The sequence below is a fragment of the Equus asinus genome, chromosome 9, assembly GCF_041296235.1.
Source record: "Equus asinus isolate D_3611 breed Donkey chromosome 9, EquAss-T2T_v2, whole genome shotgun sequence".
NCBI lineage: Eukaryota > Metazoa > Chordata > Mammalia > Perissodactyla > Equidae > Equus > Equus asinus.
Genome location: NC_091798.1, coordinates 34,939,765 through 34,958,160, shown reverse-complemented (window position 1 = coordinate 34,958,160; position 18,396 = coordinate 34,939,765). Strand labels below are relative to the sequence as shown.

The window sequence follows — 18,396 nt, the reverse complement described above, 5'->3', positions numbered from 1 at the left end:
GTTAGATTTTATATATATCAATTTGACGAAATTTAGAAACACTCTATTAAGAAAAAACAACAAGTACAAAATGAGTTACACAGAATGAAAGAATGCATGTAAAAAAGATATACAAAACCATACTATACAGTCCCTGTGAGTACACATCTAAGTACCTGAAGGTATCTCTTAAAGGTCTGGAAGAAGAGTTGGCACACTGATAACACTTAGTGCCTCTGGAGAGGGCAAAAAGGAACCAAGACGGATAGGAAGATCAGAAAGGAGTTGAGCTCTGTCATTTATCCTCCAAAGGAAATCTATTCATTAATTGTGCAATTAAAAATTAATATGTGTAACTTATGAGTTGTAAACAGAGGTTCTAAGTATAGAATCACAGCTTTTTAATCTATGTGCTCATTTGTGCATCCCTGCACCCAATCTACACACACGTACACGCACACACTCAGAGGTGATCTTACCAATTTGGATTTTCTGTACTTTCCCGGAAGACAGACTCTTCCTTCATGGATGCATACTGTGTCCACGTAAGGCAGTGACTCCGCATAGCCATGTTTCTTTCCTGAAGATTGAGCCATGATTCCTCTTCTAACTGGATACTAGGTACCTTTAAAATGCTCACCTGTCCAACAGAGGGAAGATGGCTTTCTCAATTTAGGAAGAGAAGGCTACATAAGGACTGCATCTGGAGTTGCTTTTAGTCTTGGATAATTAAGAAGACAAGTGATCCTGACATACAGATGATAGTTCACCAATGGCTTTAAGTCCTTGATACTTAAACATACTACGACCTTACTAAATGCTGGTTAGGATGTGCAAATGGCCCAGGATTTATGCAGGCTGGATAGTCCCTGGCCTGTTTCCCTAACTGCTAAACACTAAGCAAATTATCAGCCTCCTTCGTGTCTCCTCTAGGGCTGGTTATGGCCTTCTTAAATTGATGGATTCTAATTGCGCCCATTTATGGGCTCACATGCAGGACAATATCAGGTAAAATAGTTTCTTCATTTTAAACTCTGTCCAATACCTAGAAATGTATGCTTTCCTAGGTAGAAGAGACATGGAAAACTACAAAGGCAGAATTGTACAAGTCAGAGGTGTCCTTAAATTATTTAAGAATTGAGATACAAGACAAAGCTGAATGCCTTTTTAAATAATAGATTCAAAGAGTGTATATAGGGCAAAGGCAGGGTACGCACTCTGTGGAAAAAACCAGTAATAATTTGCTGCATACCCTGAAACACATTTAACCATCTGAAAAATAAAAAGTTCATTTTAATAGTCATATCAGCTTTCTTTCCACTAAAGAATGTGACAGAGGCTTAATCCACGATAAGGAAGTAAGAGAAGCCACCATGTTTTTTACATACAGCTCAGTAATATAATTTGCAAGCTAATTAGCAGGAGCCCAGCTGAGTTCTACATCACACACAGAATCATTTCCGGGTTGAAACAGCCATCTGAGACATTTCTAAAAGTACATTTCAGGATGCTCTCCTCTTATTTCCTAATGATTCTAAAAGGACTCTTGTCAATAATCCCTCTACGGTTCAAGCAATGTGATGAAAAATTTCCACTTACCTTTTCCAACAATCACCGGGGTGCTTAAGGATTTCAAAGAAAGAAAAAAATTTGCTATCATGAAGATTTCATCATTAATGCCATTACTTTATAGAAACATACACCAAAAGTCTTACAGAGAGCACTGAGCGTATTATACTCCCTGAAATAACTGTTCTCTCTGATAGTGAAATAGAAACTGAATCTTTTGTCTTCCTTACCAAAGATCAGACTAAATATTTACCGTCTACCCATGTCTGATCATTCTTACCTAAGAGTCATATCTAACCATGGCTAGATTAGAAAAGATGATCGCTTCATGCAAAATGTCCAGGTAGCTTTAAAATAACTGTAAACCGTCTCTATGTCCACTAAGAGCCCTCCACAAAAGAAAGAGAGACAGAAACAAACAGAAAACAACTATTTCCGGTGGGACCTGTCAAAACTGAGCTTGGATATGCAAGAGCTTTCCCCCTCTGAAAGGCTATGAGGTAGGAGAATGGGGGAAGTTCTAATGCCCCTTTACATCCGAAAATGCTCTTTCCACGACTATTTGAAAACTGCCCAATGTTACACCGAATTCAATTAAATTCTGAAATGAATTTACCTTCCTTAACATTTCTGGAATCACATTCTGACAGATTGCAATCCTCTTTCTGTAGATGATCCCTGTTGACACATCTAGAAACAGAAAATTTTTACACTCAAAAAAAAAAATTTAAGGAAATGAATCTTGTCTTATTGTCAATAAAACTTAATGGCAATCTCTATTTTCTATTGGTAGAATTCCTAAAGAAAATGTTTAACTCAAAATTCAGGGTTCCTGACCACTTTTGTGGGCCAAATCACTCCAAATATATTTATCTGTGATCAAAGAATAAGGGTAAAACAGCTACTCACACTGCATATTCTCAAGTCAACGATAAAACAATCACAAATTGTTCACTGCTCTGGACTATCAATGTCAACACTCCAACGACAATGGCCAATGAGCTCCTGCTCAACTCTAACAAAGAGAATGTTTCAACAAAAAGATGGAGAATCTGACTTTGCCACCTTCTGCACCAAACATGTTTTCAAGCATAGATTTCTGGCTATAAAATTTAAACCTATAATTAATTCTATTAAGCACACTCTTCTCTCATAGGCGAACAGACTCCCTGTGACTGGAACTACTCTGTTTTGGAACGAAGTTTCCAGCATAGCACCAGGGATATAAAAACCACACAATAAATATGATCTGAAAAAGGGAGACTGAGTCAGAGAAAAAGATAAACTTTGAAGTGTTGTCTTTTGCTCTGTGAATTACTATGACTCAATCACGCTCCTACAGGGTTTCTCAAAGCTTTGGCAATAGAAGCCCTGAACCTTGGTGCAAACACCCTGACTGCCCAGAAGCTGCTGATAGGCTGAGAAACTGGTTCATCTCCTCTGCCCATTGGCACTCCTTTGGCCATCTCATCCAATGTTTGGAGCATACAGACTTAAAATGGATTAGCCACTCCTGGAGGCAAAGACACCCCATCAATGATAAAAATTGTAATCAACATTCCTATACCACTGTGGAATATACACATTGTTCTCTCATTTGATCTTCATGACAACGTAAAAAAAGGATGCTTGTGGGTTTTTTTCTTAGATTGGCACCTGAGCTAACATCTGTTGTCAATCTTTTTTTTTTCCTTCTTCTTTTCCCCAAGTCGCCCCAGTACATAGTTGCATATTTTAGTTGTGGAGCCTTCTAGTTGTGGCATGTGGGACACTGCGTTAGCGTGGCCTGATGAGCGGTGCCATGTCCGTGCCCAGGATCCGAACCGGAAAAACCCTGGGCCACTGAAATGAAGCACATGAACTCAACCACTCGGCCATAGGGCCGGCCCCTGAAAAAAAGGATTGTTATTATTTTCCCATTTAACAGATGAAGGAACTGAGCCTCCAAGAAGTTACGTCATGTAGGTAGTAAGGAAATCAAGACTTGAAATCAGATTTCTCTGATGTCAAATAACAAGTTTCTCCCATCCTGAGTGCAAGTACATGAGGAAACGTTCTTTAAAATATATTTACAGAGTTATGGAAGTGCGGAAAATATCCTCACAAGCAAAAGACAGTTTTGTGTTCACTAAGCACAGAGCAGACCTCAGAGCCATGTAATGAACAGTAGCATCTCATTCGTTTTCTCAGAAGGTTGAAGAGCATGTCAGGCCTGGGCCTGGGTGTCTCCAAAGGTTTATACATTGATTATGTGCATCATTATAGCTTCCTGCATGGCCCAGTTCTCAAGTTCAAACATTGACAGTGAAAATGCTTCCACTGGAGATGTGAATGACAGAGAACAGTGAAGACTCTTACATGCTAGTCCAGGGGTTGGTACACATTTTCTGTAAAGGGCCAGCTGGCAAATATTTTAGGTTTTGTGGGCCACACAGTCTCTGTCACAACTCAACTCTGCTGTTGTCGCAAGGAAGCGGCCATAGATAATATGTAAACCAATGGGCATGGTTGTGTGCTAATAAAACTTTATTTACAACAAAAGGCAGCACAAGTAACGTCTGTCAACCTCTGCTCTAGTCAATGCTGAACCACATTGCCAAGTACAGTTATGATTCTACAATCTAATCACTTTGCGGTCACATTTCACATATATGCTATTAATCACGTCTATTTTGCCAGCTAGAAAATGATATATGAATATATTATAGGAACACAGCCATGTGACCTTGGGCAAGTTATTTAACTTCCCTGTACCTTGGTTTCTTCATTTATTACATAAGAGTAATAATAATACTTACTTACCCCATACATTGGTCTGAAGATTAAATGAGTTAATAAGAGTAAGACTGCCTGGTACATATTAAGTACTCAAAAATGTTAGCTGTTACAATTGTCATCAATTATTAACTGAGAAAGTGACAAGAACATATTAGGCAAGACTTCTACTGCTGTAAATGCTGGGTGCTCTTTTCTATCAGTCACCTCAAATACAGAAATATAATATACTTGTTTAAAACATAACTGGCCACACACACACAAACACACATATCTTTACAAAAATCAGTATCACTTAATGACCATCACCGAAGTGAGGTATATTCAGAGAACTTACCTCTTTTTTCCTCCACAATTTTTACAGAGATGACATTTTTATCCATGGGGTTGGGATACTAAATGAAAACACATAAAGAATAATTACCATTTATCCTTTGCCACAGCGAATTATTTCAGTAAACACAGTTATTTGCAGGAACAGTAAAACATTTCCCAAGTAATCGCTAAGGCCAGTTTTCAATCAAGGGTCTTAATTTGACTGCTCCAGACTAGATAAGTGAGATGCTATCATCAACCAGAGCTGTATGAAACCTAGGGAAAGTCTTCTTTAGATGTCTGACCCAGCCCTGGGTGGAGAGGGGGAGGTTAAGTTAATAGATAAATAATACTATTAATACCAAACTAGCCCTACCTAAATCATGAGTGTTCTTTGCGCCACGCACTATGCTAACTGCTTTACGTGCACCATCTTGTTTAAATCCCCAAACAGCTTCTCTCTTGTGACTGGGTCATGTGACTGGGTCATGTGATACCATTATTCCATCTTTCAGAAACGGAAACTGAATAAAGATGAGAGAGATTAGGGTCACCCAGCTAGTTAGTGGTAGAGCCAGGAAATTGAAGCAGGTGTAATACCTAGTGAATTCCTTCACTACTGTCCTACACCATTGCCTGACGGCTACGTTAGCATCACAGGAGGAGAATCAGAGAAGTAACCTATGCCAGATGCTCAAGAAATAGTTTATTTATTGATTAAATTCCCCCAAAAGACAATTTGGATGTAACACAGCTGATAACAGCTACCATTTCTGTCCTAGGCAGTTTACATACGTTACTTCAGTTTAATTCTCAAAGCTATTCCATGAGGTATACACTGTTTTTTCCCTTTACGTGTGAGAAGTAAGGTTCGGACAAACTAAGTAATTTGCTCAAAATCACCTAGCTAATGAGCACCGGTACTGTAATTTACTCATAGGTACTTCTGCTGCCTTCAAAGCCTGTCCCCTAACCTACCCTCGAATCACCTCCGAGTCACTCAAACCCAGCCCATTGCTCAGGTGCAAAACGGGACACTTAGGGAGGGGAAGTGACTTCCTCAAAGCCATAGGACAGGTGGCTGCTGACCCGCGCCTGCTGAGCACCCTTGGGGCTCTTTTCCCAGAGGTTTACTGCTTTCTCATATGACCAAATCTGAAAAGAAAACCACAGGGAAGTCTTAATGGAGACATCATAAGGTGCTGAGGGGGAGGTGAGAGCAGTGAACAGGCTGAGGGGCAAGAGAATAGGGGGCCCCACTTGACAAACTTGAGCTTTAAGTCTTCTGAACCCCAGGAAACAGAATACAAAACTCAGTGAATGTGAGTCTCCCCAACTCCACAGCAGTTGTGTGCATGCATGTGTGTGTGTGTGTGTGTGTGTGTGTAAAAGGTTGACTGACTGACTGACTGATTGATTTTCAGGGAAAATGGTCTATCACTGTTACACATTCTTAAAGATATCCGTGGCCCAAAAGACAGTGGATTAGAACACAGGCTCTATGAGAGCAGGAATCTTGTCTATTTCAGTCACTCCTGTATCTCCATAACCTAGCACAGTGCCTGGCACATAGTAGGCACTCAATAAATATTTGTTGAATGAATGAATGATTTGGAAGATAAACCTTGCTGACGTCAGGGATCAACTTGAAAAATAAACTTTACTTCATTCAAGGACCAATCAGTGAAGAGAGCAGTGGGCTCTGTCCTCAGCAGCCTCAACACTTCATCGGCCCCATTCCGTTAACTCTCATTCACACTTCCATCCTGGCAACTGCAGTCTTGATAACTAATCAAAAACATGGCTTTTAAAATATTCATTCATTCATTCATTCTGGCTCCAGAAAGAAATGCTCAAAATTACAGTGACTGCTTTCTTGGGTTAGCCTTGAGTATTTTTTGACGATAATATCCATTATGGAGGGTCAGGTTTGGCTGTTCTGTTCCTCAGCAAGGGGCCTCACTTACACAGCACCCTGGAAGAAAGGCGGATATCTGAGATTCACACAGATCCCCTGAATAGTGTGTGTGCGTGTGTGTGTGTGAATGAGAACTTTTATACTAAGGTAAAATGAGAGTATTTCCTTCACTACAGTCCCAGTTTGCTCATTTTATATTCATCAATACATCCTGACTGAATATTATAAATACATTGCAAGTTGTAGGAAGATTACTGAACTAAATTACCAAAGAGGTTGGAGATGTAATCACCAGAGAAACACAGTGATAAAAGTTTTCAAGTTCTGATTACTTCACTAAGTTATCAGTGAAATTCCTAAAGATTATAAACTCAGAAACTTCACACTTTTATGTAATTTTAATATTTGCTTAAGTCAAAGACTATCAATTTAAATAATAGTGAAAACTCTCTATTTATTCTTCATTTAACAATTTTCTGAGTATCTACCAGGCCAGGCACTGTTCCAGGCACTGAGGATATAGTAAAGAAAGAAACAAAACTGTAGCCTCTTAGAGACTTTACAGGTTAGTTGACGAAACAAACAATAAATATATCAGGAGAAAGTAAATCAGACTAAGGGACACAGTAGGGGGATGGGAAATTGTGGAGAAGGGCCATTGTAAAATACTTATGGGTCACCCATTAGACAAGGCTTGCAAATAACAAAAGGAAAATGGAAGTTTTACTAGCCAAACACAAGAGATCCTGAACTATTCACTCTAGCAAAATCATTTGAAGATTTAAGTCATTTTCCTACACAACTACTTTTGGAGTTGAATAGACAGGAGCCTTAAGTTTCCATATGAGAATGGGAAAAGAAATTAGAGGTTTATTTATAATAGCTAAATACCATGACATGAAAGGCATATGTTTTAACTTTTTCAAAATTAAAGATTTATTGTGCTGAAGCTCCCCCTAGCTGGCATTACTTGAAATGACCTGACGCCATCTTGTGGTAACTTTAATATTCATGATTTAATTCATGAAACTTTATCTGAAGTCAGATAACAGGGATTGAGAATGGGAACGCTGCTCACCAGGAACGCCAACCTGGGAATACAGCAAGCAGGTGGCCAGGTTATTCTAGACATGTTTTCAAACAGTGTGACAGTGGAACGGATCAAGCTAGGTCAGGATGAAGCCCATCAAAGACTTATTGAGCATCTACTGCGCCTGTGCAGGGTGCTGTATTAGAGGCTGCCATATATATTCTCATTTAGTCACCCCCAAAACAAGTAAACCTATTAACAAGTATTAAGATAAGAAGTCTTTGTGTTAAAAACATAACGGTATAAAGCCTGTGCACAAGAGGATCACACTGGCATTTTCCAGTCTCTACTCCACATTCAAGACTCTCATGGAAGCAAAGTGGTTTGATGACCCAGATACCTGCCAAAAACTCTTGCCATCCTTGGAGCTGGGTTGGTGGACCACAAACAGCGGTAGCATAAGAACTACTGCCCGGGGCTGTATACATTCACCATGCATACCATACTTTCCCGGTGATTTAAGGGGTTTTTCAAGGTATATCTGACATCATTTTCAACTTATCTATGATTTTTACTTTCTTCACAGAATGTATTAACTAACTCCTTTCCCTTTCCCCAAGATATAAATCTATTTTAAATATCACTGTAAGTATGATTCGTATGTAACAGTCTAACAAGAGTAAAATGTATACTGTAGACTCTCCCACATTGTCATATACCTTACTGTCACTTATTTTTTACATATTAAAATGTTGAGGCTAAAAATTGCAAAATAGACTGGGTAAAAAACAAAATATACATTATGAGAAACATATAGCTATGAAAAGTGAGAGGCCAAGAAATTAAGTCCATCTAATTAGAGGAATAACATTCAATACATTTGTGGGAGGAGATTCATGAAGAAACAGTATTAACCTTTCTTATTTACGGAGGTAAAAATATATAAGCTTTCATAAAGCCTACTCTTAGAAGTCATGCCTGCCTTTCATAATACCCTCCCGCCAAAAGAATCAATGGCCTCCAAAAGAGTCACTGTTTACCAACTTCCAAATGGCATTATCCCAGAACACAAGGAGGCAGTTGAGCTGACAGATTTGTATGATTAGTTCGGCAAAGAAGGCCAAGAGGACCTAAAATAAGTCTGGTATATTAACATATTTGTTTTATAAGCATTAAGAGAATCTTCGCCACCCAGGCTGCTTCCTAACAGGTGCATGCAAAGGGGTGGAGCTGCTGAAAAGAGATTCGGCGTTTAGTTACACAAAGAAATCATCATGAGCTGTGCCAAATTCCCTTTATGAGCTACTTACAATTATCTACCTTAGAAGCAAAGCAAAGTTGATTTTACACCAAGATCAAATGAGTCATCAATTAAACAAAATTTCAATGATCAAGGACTGAACATATTTAAGTCAAGAGATTTTTTGAATGGCTGTTCCTCGGTCTTTCAGGCCAGTAGGATGAAGTAGAAAGAACAAAGGACAAAGAGCCAAGACACACAGACCGTGATGCCGCCATATGTGAAGCCAGGGCGGTAGACCACCAGATAATCCTCAAAGGCCCTTCGGGCTGAGACAGGTCATGATTCTAAACAAAGGCCAACCAACGTCACATCACGCTCATTCATTCAAAAGTGTCCTAATAACTGGCAATGACGTAATGAAGTTTTTTGAAGGGAATAGTTTATAATTGTGACACAAGGGAAAATCCTCTTATCGCAACATTAAATGCATACATAAAGTCAAGGCATTTAAAGATATAATCAAAGTCTACAAAATAACTGACCAGTATACTTCAAAAGTGCCATGGTCCAGAAAGATACAGACAGACTAAGGAACTGTCTCAAACACAGCAACTAAATGCAATGTGGGATCCTAGATTAGATCCTAGAGTGGAAAAACGATACTAGTGGACAACTGTCAAAATTTGAATAAGGTCTGTAGATTAGTTAACTTCATACAAATGCTAATTCCCTGGTTTTAAAAAATTATACAGTGGTTTGGGGAAATTGAGTAAAGGATGTGCTGGAATTCTTTGTTTTTGCCACATTTTATAAGTCAAATTATTTCCGAATGAAAAGTTAAGAAACAAAGAACAAAATTAAAATAAAGTCACAGAATGTTGAAAACAGAATGAGTTTTAGACTCCAAGAGACCTCAGTTTAAAGCCCATCTGTGGGAGTCTTGGGCAAATTACTTTAATCTCAGTCTGCCATAGTTTCATCTGTAAAATTAGAAAAAATACCCACCTCAAAGAGCTGTTACAGAATGAAAGGAAATAATTTTATGTAAAGTATAACACCTGGCACGGTGCAGATACTCAGTAACAGTAGCTGGTTTTGCTACTAAAGAATGAATCAAAATTTTTGAAAACTTAGTTTCAAGACTTCAGTCTCTATCTTGCAATTTACTGTGGTATGGGATTAAGTACACTGCCAGTATTCATCTGTAATCCAAATATATTTAAATGATAATTAAAAAATTATTAGAAGCTGGGGCCAGTACAGTGGGTACACTGGGGTAGTACAGTCGTTAAGTTTACACACCCTGTTTAGGTGGCCCAGGGTTCACAGGTTCAGATCCCAGGCATGGACCGACGCACCCCTTATCAAGCCATGCTGTAGCAGGCATCCCACATATAAAGTAGAGAAAGATGGGCACAGATGTTAGCTCAGGGCCAATCTTCCTCAGTAAAAAAGAGGAGGATTGGGGCCAGCCTCATGGCCAAGTGGTTAAGTTCACGCGCTCTGCTTTGGCAGCCCAAGGTTTTGCAGGTTTGGATCCTGGGCGCAGACCTAGCACTGCTCGCCAAGCCATGCTTCTGAGGTGGCGGTCCACACAGCAGAACCAGGAGGACCTACAACTAGAATATACAACTGTGTGCTAGGGAGCTTTGGGGAGAAGAAGGAGGGAAAAAAAGAAGATTAGCAACAGATGTTAGCTCAGGCACCAATCTTTTTAAAAAAAAAAAAGAGGAGGATTGGCAGCAGATGTAATTCAGGTCTCATCTTCCTCAAAAAAAAGTATTTTTAGAAGATATTTCTTATTTTCCTAGACTAGTAAAAATCCCACAAGCTCATGCTTTACCAATTCAGAATTCGCATAAAATACAACAGGGATGCCCTCCCCACTAGCATTAGAGAAAGCACTGCATCAGAGAATAATACTAAAGAGAATATTTACTTTAAAAAAAAAGAAGGCAATAAACTCTTTCTAAGGGCTCTAAAAGCTCTCATAGATTTAGAATTAAAATATGAACCTTGCCCCACACTGCATGTCTGCAATATGCCCCTGAGAAAGCACTCATCACAAAAAGTAATATATTCCCCTCTGTCCCCCTTGACAGTGAGCTCCTTGAGGCCAGGGCCATGTTTATCTTCTCATCTCCCAGAGGCAAAATGATGCACAGACTTATTATGAATGTCTATTAGTAGACATAAAATGAATGTTTAACTATTAGTACCTTGTTAGTTAAAAATCTCCTATCTTTTATGAAGGACGTTTTCAGACACCATGTCTTCTCAGAGAAGGGAAACAATAGAAAGAATAAACAAATGGGACTTCATCAGACTAAAGAGCTTCTTCAAGGCAAATGAAAACAGGATTGAAACAAAAAACCAACCCACTAACTGGAAAAAAATATTTGCAAGTCATATATCTGACAAAGGCTTAATATCCATAATATATAAAGAACTCTCACAACTCAACAACAAAAAATGAAACAACCCGATCTAAAAATGGGCTGGAGACATGAACAGACATTTCTCCAAAGAAGATATACGGATGGCCAATAGGCACATGAAGAGATGCTCATCATCACTGATCATCAGGGAAATGCAAATCAAAACTACACTAAGATATCACCTTACACCCACTAGAATGACAAAAATATCTAAATCTAATAGTAACAAATGTTGGAGAGGTTATGGAGAGAATGGAACCCTCATACACTGCTGGTGGGAATGCAAACTAGTGCAGCCACTATGGAAAACAGTATGGAGATTCCTCAAAAAATTAAAAACAGAACTACCATACAATCCAGCCATCCCACTACTGGGTATTTATCCAAAGAGCTTGAAGTCAGCAATTCCAAAAGTCCTATGCACCCCAATGTTCATTGCAGCATTATTTACAATAGCCAAGACATGGAAGCAACCTAAGTGCCCATCAACAGACGAATGGATAAAGAAGTTGTGGTATATATACACAATGGAATACTACTCAGCTGCAAAACAGAACAAAATCATCCCATTTGCAACAACATGGACGGACCTTGAGGGAATTATGTTAAGTGAAATAAGCCAGTTAGAGAAGGATAATCTCTGTATGACTCCACTCATATGAGGAATTGAAAAATGTGGACAAAGAGAACAGATTAGTGGCTACCAGGGGAAAGGTGAGATGGGGGGTGGGCACAAAGGGTGAAATGGTGCACCTACAACACGAATGACAAACATTAATGTACAACTGAAATCACACAAGATTGTAACCTATCATTAACTCAATAAAAAAAAAAATCTCCTATCTTTTATGGACTAAGCCACAACCTCCACTAGATAAGTTACTAAGTACACTGTAATATTATTTAAATGACATTTAAAAAATAAGTCATAATTCCAATGTGCACCTTTATTCATGCTCACTCTCCCCTTTATTACTCTAAGTTTGTTAAAATTTCTAAAGACTACTTCTCTCAGCTGTTTATTTTCAGATTCATGTAACAAATGTAATAAATCATTATTGTTAGTATTACCATCATGATATTTTTCTCTTTTTGAGGAAGATTAGCCCTGAGCTAACATCTGCTGCCAATCCTCCTCTTTTGTTAAGGAAGACTGCCCCTGAGCTCACATCCGTGCCCATCTTCCTCTGCTTTATACGTGGGATGCCTACCACAGCATGGCTTGCCAAGTGGTGCCATGTCTGCACCTGGGATCCGAACCTGCAAACCCTGGGCTGCTGAAGCGGACCATGCGCACTTAACCACTGAGCCACCAGGCCAGGCCCCTACCACCGCGATTTTTAACAAGTATCTTAAGTACCACTGTGTGCCAACATTAAGGTACGCATATCGTATGCAATGATGAGCATTATCCAATTTAATTTCCCCCAACAACTCCAGAAGATAGTTATTATTATTCTTATTTTTCAGATGAGGAAACTGACGCATAGAAAAATGAACTGACTTGCCCGAACTCACACAGCTAGAAGTGCTCCGTCCCGGGGTCTGAAGTCAGAGCCCATGCTCTTCACGTCTGCCCCATTCTCCTTCGTGTCATGCCTAATCTTCTTCTAGCAGAATTGAGGATAGGAAGATAAAAGTGAAGAAAGACTATTACAGTGTGAGCAAAAAGATAAATAACCATGATGGTAAACTGGGCCTATCGTTTGTCAAATCATTTATTCTGGAAAGGCGGGTTCATCCCAAATATTTCAGGAGCTCTGCAGGGAGAGATGTTCCACACATGTAAGTGTCAGATTTGCAAGGGAGAAGAGATAGGATCAGAAATGGAAACATTATTAATTACCCAATCAACTTTCTACTCTAAATGGAAATAGCCATTCATAAATCCCCTTTATGAGTTTAAGGGTAAATACTCAAACCATTTTCTTCAGCATATCAGGCTCCTGGATAGAATAAATAAAACCCCAGGCCACTCTGTTGAAACAAAAAAATTATTTTAATCTGTCCATTTTATCACAGTATCCAAAGTAAGGAAACGTTACTGAACCCCACACTGACTTTAGTCTGAAATGACATAGGGCTAAATCCCAGAACAGCATATTTCATTCCTGCATTCAATGAGGATTTGTTGAGGACCTACTATGTTCCAGGATCTTTTTGGGTACTCAGGCTACATCAGGAACAAATGACAAAACCTTTGCCCACGAAGCTTACGCTCTACTCTCACAATGACTCTTTTGCCTCTGGCATAAAAAGAAAATTAACCTGAACAGCTCTACAGTAGGAAAACCTATAGCTTCTCTGGCCTCATTTGAGAATAAACAAGAAAAGCTAGTCAACACAATGGCTCTCTGGGTCCTTTTTAATGACTTTAAATTTCAGATAGACCAAATTTAAGAAGTCTTTGAATCTAGCCCATGACAGGTAAGCTCATTAAACAGACCCAGGTGAGCTTCTAGACTGCTACATTCATCCGTGCACTTTTGTGCTCGCTTAGAGGGCTTTAAGTAAAAGGAAGAAAACAGTTTTAAGTGATGAGAGCTAGAAAGCTAAGAGTCATACAAAGAAAGAAATCAAAATACACCATCAAGTACATTGACACTAAAGTTCATGGAAAGTACATTTTAGCAGCTGATGAATAAATCATTTTGGATTTCATGGCATGCCTCCATGAAGAGTTCATTGGGAAACACTGCATTCCATGAACAAAGAGTATTGTGGTGTTTGTTTTCAAGGTGCCACTTAGCTTTAAAAGCATGTAGCTAATATTTTGCCTGTGATATCCAAAAGGTAGGTGTAAGGAGAGTAAACATTCCTCAGGTTTTAAAAATAGTAGTATATTAGAACTTGGAAGACAGGTCTAACATACCAAAAGCCAGAGATCTGTAGACTCTATTTAAAATAGAACTTCCTCAGTCCTGAAGCGGCTTCAAACATACCATTGTGCAAAATCAGATTAAATGCTTCCCAGAGATCTCCATGACTGTCCCTTCCGCCAAGTGCTTTCCTTTGAAGAAAATACAAACAGACTAAAGGAAAAATAAAAGTGTATTTTGCCAAAAAGATCATTCTTACTACCTAAGGCTTATCAAAAGCTTAGGCTTGTCAAACGTACACATCTGATCCTCACAACAATCCTGGGAGACAGGTGGGGTACGTGGCATTACCATTTCACAGACAATAAACTAAGACAGCAGGGTTGTCTTGAACAGTTATGAATGCTGCTCACTGCACAAGGGCTCCCAGTCAAGCAGGCCAGTGGGCACTGAGCTACAACCACCTACAGAAAGGAAGACCTTTTTCTAATTTGCATAAATAGCTCTATTTACTTTCCACTGGCCCTATTTATCATGAGCTCGTGGAGTAGGCCCCCTAGATGATGTCTCTTTCTAATTTGCACAAGGGCACAGCATAGGCTGGTGAAAACTGTTCCGCAAGGCCACCAGAAAACTACTCTTAATGGAGAAACCACAATGATTGGAATCCAGGTCTACTGACTCCCAGTTTGCGGCTTTAAATGACATAAAGTGAAAATTCTCACAGCAAATGCATCTATCGACATCTTAGAAATAGTCTCATAGGGCTTCCCAGGGATCTCTGAAGGACTGCTTTGGGTAGAAAAAACAGAAGCATAGTGTCATCCATGGTGTTAACACTGTCCCACCACAAGGTCTTCAGTCTGCATATGGTCACCTACACTTTCTCCGGCCCTACCTTCCATAATGTCCTCCTCAGTCCTTATTTACTATGTACCAGGCACTTTTCTAAGTATTTTATAAAAATTACACCAGATCCTAACTGAATGCAGCTACATAAGTGACCTCAGCTATAACACACGGCACATAAAAACCACCCAGCTGAGCCCAGCCAACCCAACAATTGTGAGAATTAAGTTGTCATTGGTTTGGGGCTGGCCCAATGGTGTAGCTGTTAAGTATGCACTCCACTTTGGCGGCCCTGGGTTTGTCAGATTGGATCCCGGGTGTGGATCTACACCCTACTTATCCAGCCATGCTGCAGCATACATCCCACATATAAAATAGAGAAAGATGGGCACAGACGTTAGCTCAGGGCCAATCTTTCTCAGCACGAAGAGGAGGACTGGTGGTGGATGTTAGCTCAGGGCTAATCTTCCTCAAAAAAAAAAATGTCTATCATTGGCTTAGGCCACTAAGTTTTGGGGTGATTTGTTACATGGCCATAGATAACTAAAACACTGTATATTCTCACCCTACACACATCAAAGCTATACCCTTGGATCAGCCACAACCGGTCCACTAAGACGACAAAAGGAAATTGAGACTGGATAAAGAGCACGGTAAAGTTGATTCTGAAACGTTTTATTCCCTCCATAATCATCTGAGTGCCTATTATGTGCAAGGCAGCCCAGCCTGGTGACTGGGCATGTGCGCTTTGGATTGGGATGTGTTGAAATCCTGGCTCTCCACCTGCTAGCTCCTGGAACGTGGAAAAGTTGCTTAAACATCTCTGAATCTCAGTTTCTTCAGGCTGTGAAATGGAAGGCAATCACAACTGCTTCCTGAGGCTGCGGGGAGGAGTAAACATAATATATGGAAAGAACACCCTCCCCTCTGCCCTCTTGCCTAGGAAACTCCTGTTCATGCTTCAGCCGTCATTTCACAAATGCCACTTCTTCGGGAAAGCCTTTCCTCACGAGCATCTCCCAGGACTTCAGCAGGCCTCCCTGCTGTCCTCAGTCACGGCACCATGAACTTCACCTGTGTTAGTACACACCCTCCATTGGAATCATGTGTTCATTTGTTGACCATTTATTAATGTCTCACCATCAGGAGACCATCAGCTCCATGAGAAGAGGGTCTGTCTGCTGTGCCCTCCAATGTTTTTCTAGCACCTAGCACAGAGCCTGGCACACAGAAGAAATTATCTATAAACATTTGTCGAATGAAAGAAAAGCATTTAGCCCAGAAGCTGACACATGCCCAGTACTCTCTAGACGAGAGCTTGGCATTGTGCTCCATGCTTCTGCAGGAGTGAGTCCTGCCCCGAAGAAGCTTCAAGTCTAATGAGGGGAAAAGACACATGCAGAAGTAGCCATGCAACACTGCAGAGGAGAGTCAGCGAGGCCCGGACAAAGTGCCCCTCGAGTTCGGAGAAGCCAGAGATCACCTCTTTATGAAGACACTCCAGAAAGTCTTTCCAAAGAAGCAGTGGCATTAGAGCAGCCACACTCCAAAGTACCATTCCTAGCAAAACATGGAGTGTTGGCTGTTCCTTTTCTGCGCCCAGAGGTGTGGCCCAAGGCAAAGTTTACACCAGATCCGTAATTCATTGTTTCATTCATTCACCATTCAGCAGATTTTTCTTGAGGGTGTAGTGTGTGCTAGGCACTATTCTAGATACTGGAGATCACTGAGCAATATCAGCAAGCTAACATTCCCCTCTAAAATGGGCCTCCATGGCAACACCATGGGAACCAGCGTCCTACTCACTCCTTTGTGACCTGGGCCCCCAAACGCATCACCTCCTCTAACAGAGGTCAGGTCTTATCACCAAAAAATTACCTTCCTCCCCCAGCATCTCCCTTTGTTTGGCTTCCAGGTTGCATATGGAGCACAATGCCCAGTGGCTCCTGTCCAAGGCAAACGACAATTCTTGCAAATCTTGTTTAAGAATGTGAAAGCTGAAGGGGAAGCTAAAGGATCTTCTGATAGAATACTCACATCTTAGAGATGCAGAAACTGAGGCCTCAAGAGAAGATGACCTTTGAAAAGTCATCCAGCGAGCTAACTAAAGGCAGAGCCAGACTAGAGTTCAACACTACTTCCCAGGCCTGGGTGCTTTCGATTTTTCAAGGAAATTTCCCATTCTCCTATTACCGTGAGCCACAGTCCTAGGAGGACCCCCTGGGATAGAGGACCCCTGAACATTGAGGCCAGAGTGCACAGCTGTAGTAGTACAAACAACAATATTTTAGGGTCCTTACTAAGCATCAGTCACTGTGATAAGCACTGTACAGGAATTATCTCACTTGAATTCTCACAACAACCCTTCGAGTTGGTACTATTATTTTCCCCATTTCACAGATTACAAAACTAAGGCACAGAGAGGGGGAGCAATCTGTCGAAAGTCCCACAGCTGTTAAACGGAAAGTGGTGAGGCGGTGGAACGACGACGCCCAGTAAAGTAGGATGATGGCTTCAATGGCCCCCACTAGCTTTTAAGAGGTCAACGATGTACTAGAAAGATTAACAAGTCATCTGCAACCTCAACAGGGCTCGAGAACTTGGGTTCCCTACAACTCTCCCCAAAAGCCTCTCCCTTTAGCTGGGGCAGGGTGTGAACGTGATGCCTCCCACCGAGCCCTGTCCTTCATCCTAGACGGGGAGCCTTGGAGGAAAGCCACTTCCACCCTCACCCTGCACATCCCTGGAGCGAACCCCGCAGCTGGAGGGAGAGGGTCGGTGCGGACTTCCGAGTGGGCAGAAGAGAGGAGAGAGGAGAGGGGAGGAGGAGAGACGAGAGGAGAGGAAGGAGCTGCAGCCGGCGGGCCAGGGCGGGGCGGGTACCTTTCGGAGGTAGCTGGCGACCACCTGCTCGAAGGGGTACTTGTACACCTGGTGCACGTCCACCGTGACCCCCATCCCCGCGCGCCGGCCACGCCTCCGCCAGCGCCGGGCCGCCGGAGCTCGGTCCCGGGCCGCAGTCGTCCACACCCGCGCGGCCAAAGAGGCGTGGGGCTTTTTTTTCTGCTCTTTTTTCAAACTTTCGAAACTTTATTGGCCGCTTGGAGAAAGAGACAGCCGGCCACGCCCCCGCCCCCGCCCCCGCCCCCTTCCGCCAACGTTGTGTATGGGCGGCGGGGAGCCCGAGGCGCGGGAGGCGCACCAGGGACCGGAGCCTGCCTGCCGTCCGCCCCGTGTCCCTGCCCGGCGGGTCTCTCGCCCCGGCCGGTCTCTATCCGCAGCGCCTGGAGAGGCCCCAGCGCCTCCCCGGCCTCGCCTGCGGGCCGAAGTTTCTCTGCCCGAGAGCCGCCGCACCACGCCCTGGAGACTTGGACCTGGGGACTTGTGCTTTTCTGTCGTCACCTCGCCTGCAGCCACCGAGTAAGCCTTAAGCTGCTCTTGGCAGCGCTAAGAACAGTTAT

At 41.6% G+C, this 18,396-nt stretch overlaps 1 protein-coding gene across 6 annotated transcripts in view; it reads right to left on the bottom strand.

Annotated features, from left to right (window-relative positions):
- Positions 1–18,030, bottom strand: part of PRELID2 (PRELI domain containing 2) — a 95,501-nt gene extending 77,471 nt beyond the window's left edge. For 5 of the 6 annotated variants that reach the window (XR_011505787.1, XR_006534578.2, XR_011505785.1 and 2 more), the window contains exons 1-4: positions 17,819–18,030; positions 4,661–4,718; positions 2,165–2,238; positions 459–619 (exon numbers count right to left, since the gene is read on the bottom strand). Coding sequence is in view for 2 of the 6 variants with exons in the window: in XM_014860702.3 (XP_014716188.1) it covers positions 459–619; positions 2,165–2,238; positions 4,661–4,718; positions 17,819–17,893 (368 nt within the window). In the remaining 4 variants the exon portion in view is untranslated. Of the gene's footprint in view, positions 1–458; positions 620–2,164; positions 2,239–4,660; positions 4,719–12,785; positions 12,878–17,818 lie in introns of all 6 variants that reach the window. The other variant, XM_044780785.2, reaches the window with a different exon arrangement.
- Positions 18,031–18,396: the final 366 nt, after the last annotated feature.